The 12,415-nt window shown below is 49.4% G+C and overlaps 1 protein-coding gene across 7 annotated transcripts in view; it reads right to left on the bottom strand.

Moving 5' to 3' along the window:
- Positions 1-2,323: 2,323 nt before the first annotated feature.
- The window catches only part of VPS53 (VPS53 subunit of GARP complex), a 164,512-nt gene continuing 154,420 nt past the window's right edge, over positions 2,324-12,415 (bottom strand). For 4 of the 7 annotated variants that reach the window (XM_033185232.1, XM_033185237.1, XM_033185235.1 and 1 more), the window contains 3 exons: positions 6,630-6,767; positions 4,813-4,917; positions 4,087-4,257 (listed from right to left, as the gene is read on the bottom strand). In XM_033185232.1, the coding sequence (XP_033041123.1) occupies positions 4,087-4,257; positions 4,813-4,917; positions 6,630-6,767 (414 nt within the window). The other 3 variants (XM_033185231.1, XM_033185234.1, XM_033185233.1) reach the window with 3 other exon arrangements.

Below are 12,415 nucleotides of genomic sequence, written 5' to 3'. Positions count from 1 at the left end.
GGTCTCGAACTCCTGACCTCACATGATCCACCTGCCTTGGCCTCCCAAAGTGCTGGGATTACAGGCAGGAGCCACCGTGCCCGGCCTATTTTTTTTTAACAGAGATGGGGTCTCACTCTGTTGCCCAGGCTTGTCTTGAAGTCCTGGGCTCAAGCAATCTTCCCACCTCAGCCTCCCAAAGCGTGTGAGCCACCGCACCTGGCCTAGGGTGCTCCTTTGATACGTTATTTTTGAAGTGATGTTAATAAATAAAGCTTCTGCTTGGGGTTTGGTCATCAAAAGAAGAATCCTAATTAGTATGTTCAGAGCCCAATTCCTGGCATGGTCCCCACCAACAAAAGTTGAGTCTCTCTGTCTTCCAGGCTGGGGTGCCGTGGTGGGACCTCGGCTCACTGCAACCTCCACCTCCCGGATTTGAGTGATTCTCCTGCCTCAGCCTCCCAAGTAGCTGGGACTACAGGCGCCCACCACCTTTTTTTAATTTTTATTTTTAGCAGAGACAGGGTTTCACCATGTTGGCCAGGCTGGTCCCGATCTCCTGACCTAAGGTGATCCGCCCACCTCGGCCTCCCAAAGTGCTGGGATTACAGGCGTGAGCCACCGCACCTGGCCCAACCCAAGTTTAAAATGAAAGCTGTTATCGGTAAAGAATCTACCACGCTGGTACCAGCTCAAGTGCAATGTCGGCACACTTTGAGCTTACAGTCAGAAACACAGGCACGCATGAAAACGTGCGGCAGGAGCCCTTTCACAAAGCAAACCTCTCTCTGCTGCAATGGCTCTTAACAAGGTGCAAACATTATAATTACCTACGGGACTTCTAACCTGTATGCCAGGCCCCATCCAAACTGACGGACTCAACATCTCCAGGCATGTTTTTTGTTTTTGTTTTTTTTTTTTGAGATGGAGTCTCGCTCTGCCGCCAGGCTGGAGTGCAGTGTTGCGATCTTGGCTCACTGCAGCCTCCACCTCCCAGGTTCAAGTGATTCTCCTACCTCAGCCTCCCAAGTAGCTGGGATTATAGGCACCCGCCACCACACCCAACTAATTTTTGTATTTTTAGTAGACAGGGTTTCACCATGTTGGCCAGGCTGGTCTGGATCTCCTGAGCTGGTGGTCCGCCCGCCTCGGCCTCCCACAGTGCTGGGATTCCAGACATAGCCCCCGCGCCAGGCTGGCATCTGTAGCTTTTAAAAGGCCCCAGGTGGTTCTGATGCACACCCCCAGAAGAGAAACACAGCACCTTTACATAGTACTCAGTCCCCATCAAGGAGACACTGAACAGAACTCATACTGACATCCACTGGCTCCTTGGGGATTACTGACAATGTAACAAATCAAGGCAGCAACTTCCCTGGCTGTGACCACCAACTGTGGAAAACAGGAGCTTGACAGCTCAATGCTGTGATGGAACCGTCCAGAAAACGACTCCTCACCAACGAACCAAAAAGAGAAGCGGGGATCTGTACACAAAATGCTGGGAGTGACAAGAACCAGGTGCGGGAGTCCACTGGCTTTCCCAGCTCTCCCGGGTCGAGGACAGACGGCTGAACTGGCCGTGCTATTTGGAGATGGGCCCCATCGCCCCTTCTCAACTGTACAGCTCAGGCTGCATAACCACAGAAACCCCGTGGACTGGGGGACCTTCTACAGGGCTTCCCGGGGGCTCTCCCGACCCCCTCCCTGCCCTTGTCTTACTTGGAATCTTTTCCTCACAGACCTCAACTAAAGGCTGCACACCCTTCTCACACCACTTATTTTCCTCCACAGTCTCGAATTTGAGATGCTCGATGCATGAGAGTCATACCGGCTAGCAAGGACATTCTGGAAGCCGATGAAGAAATGAGGCTCAGGATCAGAGCTGGACGGCGTCGGGGAGAAAGGTTGGCAGAGAGGGCAGGGGCACAGAGCAGTGGTTATGCTGGGAAACAAGGTGGGGACGAGGAAATCAGGTTTCCAGGCAGATTTTCAAACCTTATTCCTACTATATGGCTGTTACGAGTTTTACAGATTTTCAGGAAATTTCCTCTGTCCTGAAAACTTTTTGAGACAGGGTCTTGCTCCCTCACCCAGGCTGAAGTGCAGTGGCGTGATCTCTGCTCAGTGCAGCCTCCGCTTCCCGGATTCAAGTGATTCTCCTGCCTCAGCTTCCCCAGTAGCTGGGATTACAGGCGCCGCCACCACACGTGGCTAATTTTTGTATTTTTAGGTGAGACAGGGTTTTGCCATGTTGGCCAGGGTGGTCTCGAATTCCTGACCTCAGGTGATCCACCCACCTCAGCCTCCCAAAGTGCTGTGATTAGAGCAACCACGCCCGGTCAAGTTTTTCTATTTTTGGTTTCACCAGGTTGCCCAAGCTGGTCTCAAACTACTGAGCTCAAGCAATCTGCCCACCTCAGCCTCCCTAGCAGCTGGGACCACAGGTGCACGCCACTACACCTTGCAAATTTTTATTTTTGTAGAGGTCTCTATGTTGCCCGGGCTGGTCTCGAACTCCTGGGCTCAAACGATCCTCCTGCCTTGGCCTCCCAAAGTGTTGGGACTACAGGCATGAGCCACTGTGCCTGTCAAGATATCATTCTTGAGCAAAAGCAGGCAGCAACAACACAACAACAGTGGTTGGCTGTAGCTGTGGTCACGGTTAACTGAGGCTTGGTTTCAAGGGAACGGAGTCAATCAGGGTAACGGCTCGATATGCTGCCTGTTCTCTGGATGCAGGATGATGCGAGAGGCCGGGAGCAGTCTCTTTGGCAAGCCCTGCTGCAGAGAGCCCGGGGTGGACAGGAAGGGCAGGCGGGGCAGGCTGCGTGCCAGGCCAGGCTCTCAGCCTGGTGTTTAAGGTCCATATTCTGTTCCTGAGGCATCCAGAACCCCAGGCTCCTTGTCATGACACAGGAACATACAAATGGGACACTGCACATCACCTTTGCTATTTCAGATGACACTGGCAAGTGCTGTGGACCTGAAGATGAGTGGGCAGAAAGGGATTCGAGGGGATGGACATCCTGAGTGTTCCCATGGCTTCATCGGATGAGAAAGCCTAGGAAACGTTTTCCAAGTGAACTTCCTGGTTTCCCTTCCCCAGAAGCCAGGAGCAGAGTGGGAGTAAAGAAATGGAGGAAGGGGCCGGGCGCGGTGGCTCACGCCTGTAATCTCAGATACTCAGGAGGCTGAGGCAGGAGAACTGCTTGAACCCAGGAGGCAGAGGTTGCAGTGAGCCTAGATCATGCCACTGCACTCCGGCCTGGGTGACAGAGAGAGACCCCGTCTCTAAAAGAAAAAATAAAGGAGGAAAGAATCTGCTCACACAGCCCAGTGAGTGTGCCAGGCAGAGCCACTGTCAGATCTGGGTCTGCCCTTACCCAAGTCAGGAGCCCCAGGGCAGACAGGACACCTGCTTGAAGGCCTGGCACATACGCCCTTGCTGGGTGACAGACACAGAGGACATCTCTCCTTTGGAGACAACTCAGAAACAGCAGGAACACAGGGATAACTGGTCATGTAAGGTCATGACAAGTATCAGAAACAAAATATGGGCCAGGAAACTGGGATTTCCATGGGAATACGCCTGGTTCCACTACCTCCATGAAGAACCTGTAATCTGCCACTTCATTAACTCAGGCCCTAGGGCCAAACCCAGAGATGTGAGAGGAAACTCAGCTCTTGCAGAAGGTGAAACCTCAGTCAGCCACAGAGGGAGGGAGGGGGGAGGGAGGAGGAGTGAGATCCAGGCATCCTTGTTCAAGTTGCCTGGACGGGTGGGAGCACAGTGGGGCCTGTGTGTCAGAGGGTGCGACTGCCATGGGGAGGCTACATGAGTCAAGGGCAGCTTAGGGCCCTTCCCCCGACTGCTGCCTCTGCTTCGGGAACCAGAGATCATCGAAATCGCCCTCTCAGAGCCCAGCCCTTGCTCAGCATCTCCGATTAGGGCAGGAAGTGAGACAGGGCCTGGGAGAGACTCTAACAACCCACATGTCCCCGAAAGCTTGAAGACCAACGATGTGAGAGTGCTGGGGAGCACAGGAGGGGTCGGGGGCTTCTGAGGAACGGGGGTCGCCGGCCAGGAGCAAGGGTCCCTGGCTGCTGCTATAGTCTCTTTTTAATGAGCTTCTCCAGCTTGCGGATGCGGGACGACTCTTGCTCTGGTGTTGGTGCCGTCAGGGACAGCGAGCCAGAGCTTTCTGCCCCTGAGGGCGGTGCGGGGAGCCGCTGGCGCAGGAGTTCCAGCATGCTGCTCTGCTCACTCCTCTTCAGCCCCTGAGGTTGAGAGAGGAGAACCGTCAGGAAGTCTGGGCCAGAATGGCCCACAGGGGAGAGCGCAGTACCTGGGTACGGGGTCAGCAGAGGCTCTGCAGACAGCATAGTTACTCCAGGCTGAGGGCGAACCCTTTCCTCAGGGGACTCACCAGGCCTGGGTAGTAGTGTGGGAGAAAAAAGAGAGGGGAAGAAAAGGTAAAGGAAGAGAAAGAAGGGGCTGAGAGAGGAGAAGGGGCAGGTCAAGAAGGGGCTGAGAGAGGAGAAGGGGCAGGTCCAGACGGTAGGAAGGACAACACTCCTGTGCTCATCCCCCTGCCCCTTCCTCCCTGTGCAGGGGGTCTCAGCAGGGCATGCAGGGCCTGTCGGAATCCCGAGGTGCAGAGGCCTGGGGCTATCCCTCCTCCAGAGGCTTCTCGGAATCTGGTTTGCTGTGTGGAATCAGGCACATGCATTTTGAGAAAGCACCCCAGGAAGCTATATCCCAACCCCCCAGTGAAGAACCGCTGAGTGTGAGGTGGATGAGCAAGTGTGGACGAAACAGGATCCTGCACTGACCTTCATGTCCAGTATCTTCTGGAAGGTTTCTGTGTTGCAGTCTGTGAGGAGTTTGATGTAGTTGTCAACAAACACCACCAACGGTTCATGAGGGGCCATCACTACCTACGGCGGAGGAGACAGGAGCAGGCCCCTCAGGAAACTCACTCCTCACTTGCCAGTCGAGCGCAAAATGGATTCTGCGAGGTTTCCTTAAGCAGCAGAAACCCAACCTACAAACGCCCCAATGGCCCATCTCATCTTCACACGCCACTACAGCAATGTCCTAAATTTGCTGAATCCTAAATACACCTGCGCTGCTTTGTGAAGTACAGGTTCCTGGACCCCTCCTCTAAAGACTGTAATTCAGTAGGCCTGGGTGGGGTCCCTGGTGATTTTTAAACTATCAGAACCATTTGGGAAACTCTGCGTGAGAGAGTCTCCTGCTGGAGGCATTTCATGAGTATATGGTACTTGATTCTTCTGCCTTGATGTACTGTGATTCCTGAGAAATGGGTGGCAAAAAGAGGTGGTATAAGTAAGTGGATTTCTGCAAAAACAAAAATGCCAAAGCTGCCTCACCTTTTTGAAGATTTAAAATCTGGAACTTCACGTAACAACTCAGTTAAACTGTCAATTAACACGCAAACAAAGGAACTGCACTGCACCCCTCGTTCATTTCCATTTGGTTCTGGAATGCAGTATCTGATTTTCTTTCCCCAGCAGACTGATTTGTTTTGAATTGCTGAGGCTGAACCAAAGAGTGGCGAGGAGGAGTTCACTCAGGCATCCTCTGCAGATAATTCCCAGACCGCATGCTCTCCTCCCCAGCAATAAGCAGCAGGGGAAGAACATGAGGAGGCAGCTTCATCCTCACCCACACGAGCTGCTCCGTCCTCACCACACGAGCTGCTCCGTCCTCACCCACACGAGCTGCTCCGTCCTCACCCACACGAGCTGCTCCGTCCTCACCCACACGAGCTGCTCCGTCCTCACCCACACGAGCTGCTCCACCCTCACCCACACGGGCTGCTCCATCCTCACCCACACGGGCTGCTCCATCCTCACCCACACGGGCTGCTCCATCCTCACCCACACGGGCTGCTCCATCCTCACCCACATGGGCTGCTCCATCCTCACCCACATCCCACCGGTGTCTGATGCCTTGCTGCCACATCCTACTCCTGCTGTCCCTGAGTCATCTGGTTTAGGAAGTGTCCTGAAGAGCCTACAGGTCCTGGGCTTTTAAGACCACATCGCCACAGGACCATCTGTTCTCCAGGCCTCATCCCCGCTCTTCCAAATAGCTGGAAACTAGAGGCAGATGCTCAGGGCTTCAGACGTTCCTCACCCAAAGTACAGTCTTTTGTTAAATGGAGCTTTTAAAAATCCATTTGACGATTAGATTCAGTTACTACAACATCTGTTCAGAGTTCATTTAAAGTGGCAGAGTACAGAAAGCCAGAAAGGCTGATGTGGAAGGGAGGAACTGAGGGCTGTGCCTGACATTCCTGCTGAGAAGCAGAGCCCTGACATACACTGATTCACAGTGGCGACCACCTACACTCCAAGCTTGACTGCATCTGATTACAAGAGAATCCCACAACAACAAGAAATTCATTTGTCAGAAGGAATTCCTGAGCCCCAGTAACTATCCACAGACTTTCAACAATATCTGATGAGGCCAAAATCTAGTCCAGCCCAAGAAGGTGGACCGTGCTTTGAGGCCGGTGAGGACGGGACCTACCCTGTGCTTTCAAAACCAAAGCTTCTCGGAAAAACAGATTGAATAACCAGCCCCTTTTAACAGAATCCCTGGGAAAGACACAAGGCATCACCTTGAGGATCATCTCAGCCCGCGTCATGCCTTTGACAACAATCTTGGTGTAGCTGGCGGGTGCCTTCCTCACCACCTGCGAGCCAATGGAGGGGAGATCGAGCAGGACCATCTTCAGCGAGTGGGTGTCCAGCAGCAGCTGTGGAGCAAAGCAGAGCATTACCGGCCCCTTCCAGTGACCCAGTGCCGAGTGGACCCAGGCCAATGAGTCATGTTTTTCTCATTACTCACGTAACACATTCTCGTTGCAAAAAATTTGGGAAATAAACAGAAATATACAAGAAAAAAATTATGTATAATTCCCATTACCTAGGAAAAACGACATCAAGGAGCCGGCCTACGTGTACGTCTATAAAAAACTACATCGGGGGCCAGGAGTCGTGGCTCCCACCTGTAATCCCGGCACTTCAGGAGGCCCAGGCAGCAGGATCACTGGAGCTCAGGAGTTGGAGACCAAGCCTGGACAAGACAGCAAAACCCCGCCTCCACAAAAAATGCAAAAATTAGCCAGGCGTGGTAGTGTACACCTATACTGGGGAAGGCTGAGGTGGGTAGATCGCTTAAGCCTGGGAGGTTGAGGCTGCAGGGAGTCAAGATTGAGCCACTGTAACTCTCCCAGCCTGGGTGACAGAGGGAGACCCTGTCTCAAAAACAAATCACAACCCCTCCATAAAACTAAATCAGAATTATACTGTATGTATATACTATTTTATAACCTGTTTTTCTCACTTAATATATACAATTTTTATATTCTATTTTCCCATCTTTGTAGTCTTTAAAAAACAAATCATGGTTTTTAACTGCACTCTAGCCTGGGCCACACAGCAAGACCCTATCTCTAAAGAAGAATCGTGATTTTTAATGGTTCTGCAGTACTCTGTGATGTGTGCGGCTGTGTAAACTTTATGATCTTTCCAATGGAATGGACCCATTTACACCTCTGCCAGCAGTGTAGACTGCACCCTTATCAGCACTGAAAACTCATCAAATCCTGATTATTCATTAGGCAAAAAAGAGTAACTCATTATCATTGTACTTTGAATTTCTCTGGATGTTATTGAAGATGTAGGAGATTTACCCAAATGTAAACAATGTATCCTGGCAACAATCTACCTTTTCCTCTGTTTGTTCTGGTTCTCTGGGATGCCAATTATCTAGAAGGACACCCATAGTCCTGAAGGCCTACTGACTGCTGGGAATGACATGAGGAACATTTTGTCACATTTAATCTGCGTAAGGCCTTACCCACCCTGGAGGTTACTTATCGCTCCCATTTTACAGATGAGAAGAAGTTCCAGAGGATTAACAACTCGCCAGACTCATCTCATGAGACAGACAGGGATAGACAAAAGGTGGACGGGAAGCTGGAATTCCATTTCCTGTTGCCAGGTAAATGTCTCTGGGTGGTTTTGGCGTCGAGCTCACACTGACTCCTGCTGACTGCCCTGCTCTGCTGCCACCATTGCTTTTGGCAAACAGGGAGCAGAGAAATGGCTGAAGCCAGAAGGTTGTACTCTGGCCTGTTGAGATGGCTTAGGAGAATGGAACCACATGGTCACCAAGCAGACAACGGCAGCAGTGGGGTAACAGCTCCCAATGCCACCACTAAACTCCAGTGATAATGGCCAAACTTATGTTCAGGGCAAGGCCTGTACTCTGCCACTGCCTGCTTCTTTGGGAAAGCCTTCTGTCATCCTATCAGGCAGGTGAGAAATGGGACTCTTCAGGCCCCGCGACACTTTGGATCCTCCAATTTTCCATTTACTTTGCTTTGGACAGAAGAACGAATGACTAAAGAGAAACTAAGTAATGAGAGATACTGTGAACTTAAGGGTTAAGGCAATTATAATTTTGACAGTGGTAGAAACGTGGGGAAGGCGTCAGTGTTTCATGTGGAATAATTTAGATGTGGTAAGGAATTACACCAAGGTCAGAGCAATTTCATGTGGTTCTGCGGCTAGTCAAAGGCCTGCACCACACAGGTCATTCAACTGCAGCCAGCAAAGTGCAGGGCATTTTGGACCTTTCTGGATTTCCAGAGATGGAAATTCTTACTATCCCAGTGTCTGCTTTGTTGAAAAGGCCAAGGGCTCAGAGAAAATGGTATGTAAACCTCCAGGAGGGGGAACGGCACAGATTGCCCAAGCCCACATGAAGAGCCTGGCGTGAGCACACTTTCCAGAACTACAGTGGAAATGACTGCTGCTCTTCCTCCGAGGAGCCCAGTACAAGCCTCTAAAGCATTCCAGGTGGATTAAATTCTTAGATATACAAAGAAAAACTTTAAGAAGAAAATACAGGGCGCGGTGGCTCACACCTGTAATCCCAGCACTTTAGGAGGCTGAGGCAGGTGGATCACCTGAGGTCAGGAGTTTGAGACCACCCTGGCCAACATGGAGAAACCTCGTCTCTACTAAAAATACAAAAATTAGCCGAGTGTGGTGGTGCATGCCTGTAATCCCAGCTACTGAGGAAGCTGAGGCAGGAGAATCGCTTGAACCTGGGAGGTTTGCACTACAGCCTGGGTGACAGAGCAAGACACTGTCTCAAAAAAAAAAAAAAAAGAAGAAGAAGAAGAAGAAAAACATACAGAGATTATTTTCCTTGCTTATGGGTGGCGAAGAATGTCAAACACGAGAAAAAATGAACCACCTACCCTAAAATGAAAGGAGTATCAGAAGAAACAAAGTAAAAGACAAGACACAAATCAGGAGAAGATACGTGCAACATTGACAAGGGAACGGGGTTCAGAACATGAAGATTCCTACACATCAACAGGAGAAGGACAAACTATCCCAACAGTAACACAACAGGCAAACAAATACCAACACTGGATTCACAAAAGAGGAAACTCAAATGCCCAAAAGGCATATGAACTGACACGCCACCTGATCAGTAATTGGGAAACGCAAATTAAAGCCACAGATGTCCACAATACACCCGTCAGAGTCAGAGGGAAACAGGTGATAAATCTAGCATGGGCACGGCCACACTGAAATGCAGACTCATGGTGAGAACAGAAGTTAGTTCAAGCACATTAGGGGAAATTTAGCAACATTTCCTTAGTTGGAGATGTATATAACCCGTAACACAGCATTTATACTTATATCCATCAGAGAAATTCTTGCCCACGTAAAAACGTTCCCTGCATCTGCTATTTATAAAAGTAAAAGTTGGCCGGGCGCGGTGGCTCAAGCCTGTAATCCCAGCACTTTGGGAGGCCCAGATGGGCGGATCACAAGGTCAGAAGATCGAGACCATCCTGGCTAACACGGTGAAACCCCGTCTCTACTAAAAATACAAAAAACTAGCCGGGCGAGGTGGCGGGCGCCTGTAGTCCCAGCTACTCGGGAGGCTGAGGCAGGAGAATGGCGTAAACCCGGGAGGCGGAGCTTGCAGTGAGCTGAGATCCGGCCACTGCACTCCAGCCCGGGCGACAGAGCGAGACTCCGTCTCAAAAAAAAAAAAAAAAAGTAAAAGTTTGGAAACAACCTACACGTCCATCAACAGTGGAATGAATGAACAAATGACAGCGCATTTGTCCAATGGAATATGATGCTGAGGTTAAAATGAATGGATGCACACAGCATGCATCAACATGCATAAATCTCAGAAAATAGTAAGTTGGGCAAAAAAAGCAAGTGGGGAAATTATATGTCTAATGCCATTTATATAGTTTTAAAACATGCAAAACAAAATCATATATCATTTGTGAATATATACACATATAACATATCAAAACACATATGAGAATAAAATCAAAATCTGGACAGTGTTTACTTTGGGGCATGGAGGAGGGGATGGGCAGGGTGGGGTTCATGAGGGCGGTCTTCAGCAATAACTGTAACGATTTACTTTACATAAAAATGATCTAAAGTAGGCTGGGTGTGGCGGCTCATGCCTATAATCCCAGCATTTTGGGAAGCTGAGGCAGAGGGATCGCCTGAGGCCAGGAATTCAAGATTACCCTGGGCAACACAGTGAAACCTTGTCTACAAAAACAAAAATAAAAAAATTAGCCAGGTGCAGTGACACACACTTGTAGTCTCAGCTACTCAGGAAACTGAGGTGGGAAGATGGCGTAAGCCCAGGAATTCCAGGTTGCAGTGAGCTATGATGGCACCACTGCACTCAAGCCTGGGAGACAGAGTGGGACCCTGTCTCTTAAGAAAAGAAAGAAAAAAAAAAAAGGGCCAGGCGCAGTGTCTCACGCCTGTAATCCCAGAACTTAGGGAGGCTGAGGTGGGCGGATCACTTAAGGTCAGGAGTTTGAGACCAGCCTGGCCAACATGGTGAGACCCCATCTCTACTAAAAATACAAAAATTAGCTGGACATGGTGGTGCACACCTGTAATCCCAGCTACTCGGGAGGCTGAGGCAGAAGAATTGCTTGAATTCGGGAGATGAAGGTTGCAGTGAGCTGAGATCCTGCCACTGCACTCCAGACTGGGTAACACAGTGAGACACTGTCTCAAAAAAAAAAACAAAAAAAAAAAGATGGAAAGCAAATGTGGAAACATGTTACACATTTTGCTGAGCCAGGTGGTTAGCTACTATTTTTTACATTATTTTCTGTACATTAATTAACTGGAATTTTTGTTTAAAGAATACCATTCAGGACTCAACTCTGTCTTCCATGTAGCAAATTCTGAGAGCCTTGTCAAAATCAAAGCCATGTCTTAGCATTCATTTGTTGGTAGGAAAAAAAACCAGTCATTATATTTTAAAGCATATGGAGATATTTCCTACTTTTTCTACTTCCCAGAGATATATTATATGCATAAATAATTGTATAGTCTTAAGTGACAAGAAGGGTTTGAATGCACCAGAGATAATTCTCTAGTGTCCCTCATATACAGGGAGATATGACACTTTCATTCCCTGGCCAGTCACCATAAAATTCTGTCTTTACCAGACAGCTGAGAGGTGAAAACCCTGGTCTCAGGTTTTATGTAAAGCAAGGCAGTCAGAAAAGGCGGGAATGAGCCTGACAGATTTGGCGGCTCTCCGTGGGAAGTAAAGACAGAAAGGTCCCATTTATCATGAAAATCTGCTAGTTTTCATCTTTGAAATAGTTGATAATTCATCTTTTTAGGCATGAGACACTGGGTAAGAGGTGGCTATTGCCAAATTCGTTTCTGCCTCAGCGATAATTTCTGGGGTGGTGGGGCTGGCTAATGTTGCTGACAGGCTGCCGGGCTGCGAGGGTGGCCAGTATGCCATGCCCATGAACGCCGATCACACAGCAATGGAAATCTTTGAGAGGCGCTCTTTGCTTCTTAAGGAGCCTCCTACAATTCTTGGGGACATGGTGACTATCAACAGTGATGAAAATTTGAGTAAATAAGAAACAGGCCCACACTCCTAGAAGACAAAGAACCATGTGAACAAAACCACATATGTGAACCATATTGGTCCCACCAGAGAAAGTTCTTCAGGGAGGTGGCACAGGGGAGAGAGCTCAGGCTATCAGGAGGGATGGACCAAGGTGGACACATGTTCTACTTCTTTTTCTTTTTTAAAAAATTAGGTATAGTTTTCACAGAGTACACAAACACCACGTATGCCGTTCGATCAACATTCAGACGCATGCACACCCTGCTGCCTAACAGAAGACAGAGCATACTTCTGGCATCTCTGAAGCCTCCCTCATGCTCTCGTCCAGTCAATGCTGTCCTTTCCCTCCCAACAAACTCTCCTGCCCTCTATCACTGTAGCTTATTTCCTGCTCATGAACCTGCTGTGAACATTCGTGCACATGTATTTGGTGGTCATAAAGTCCTCATT

Source organism: Trachypithecus francoisi, unplaced genomic scaffold (genome assembly GCF_009764315.1).
Source record: "Trachypithecus francoisi isolate TF-2019V2 unplaced genomic scaffold, Tfra_2.0 Lachesis_group20, whole genome shotgun sequence".
NCBI classification, from domain to species: domain Eukaryota; kingdom Metazoa; phylum Chordata; class Mammalia; order Primates; family Cercopithecidae; genus Trachypithecus; species Trachypithecus francoisi.
Note: the sequence above shows the minus strand (reverse complement) of the source record. Positions and strands in the feature narration are given on the sequence as shown.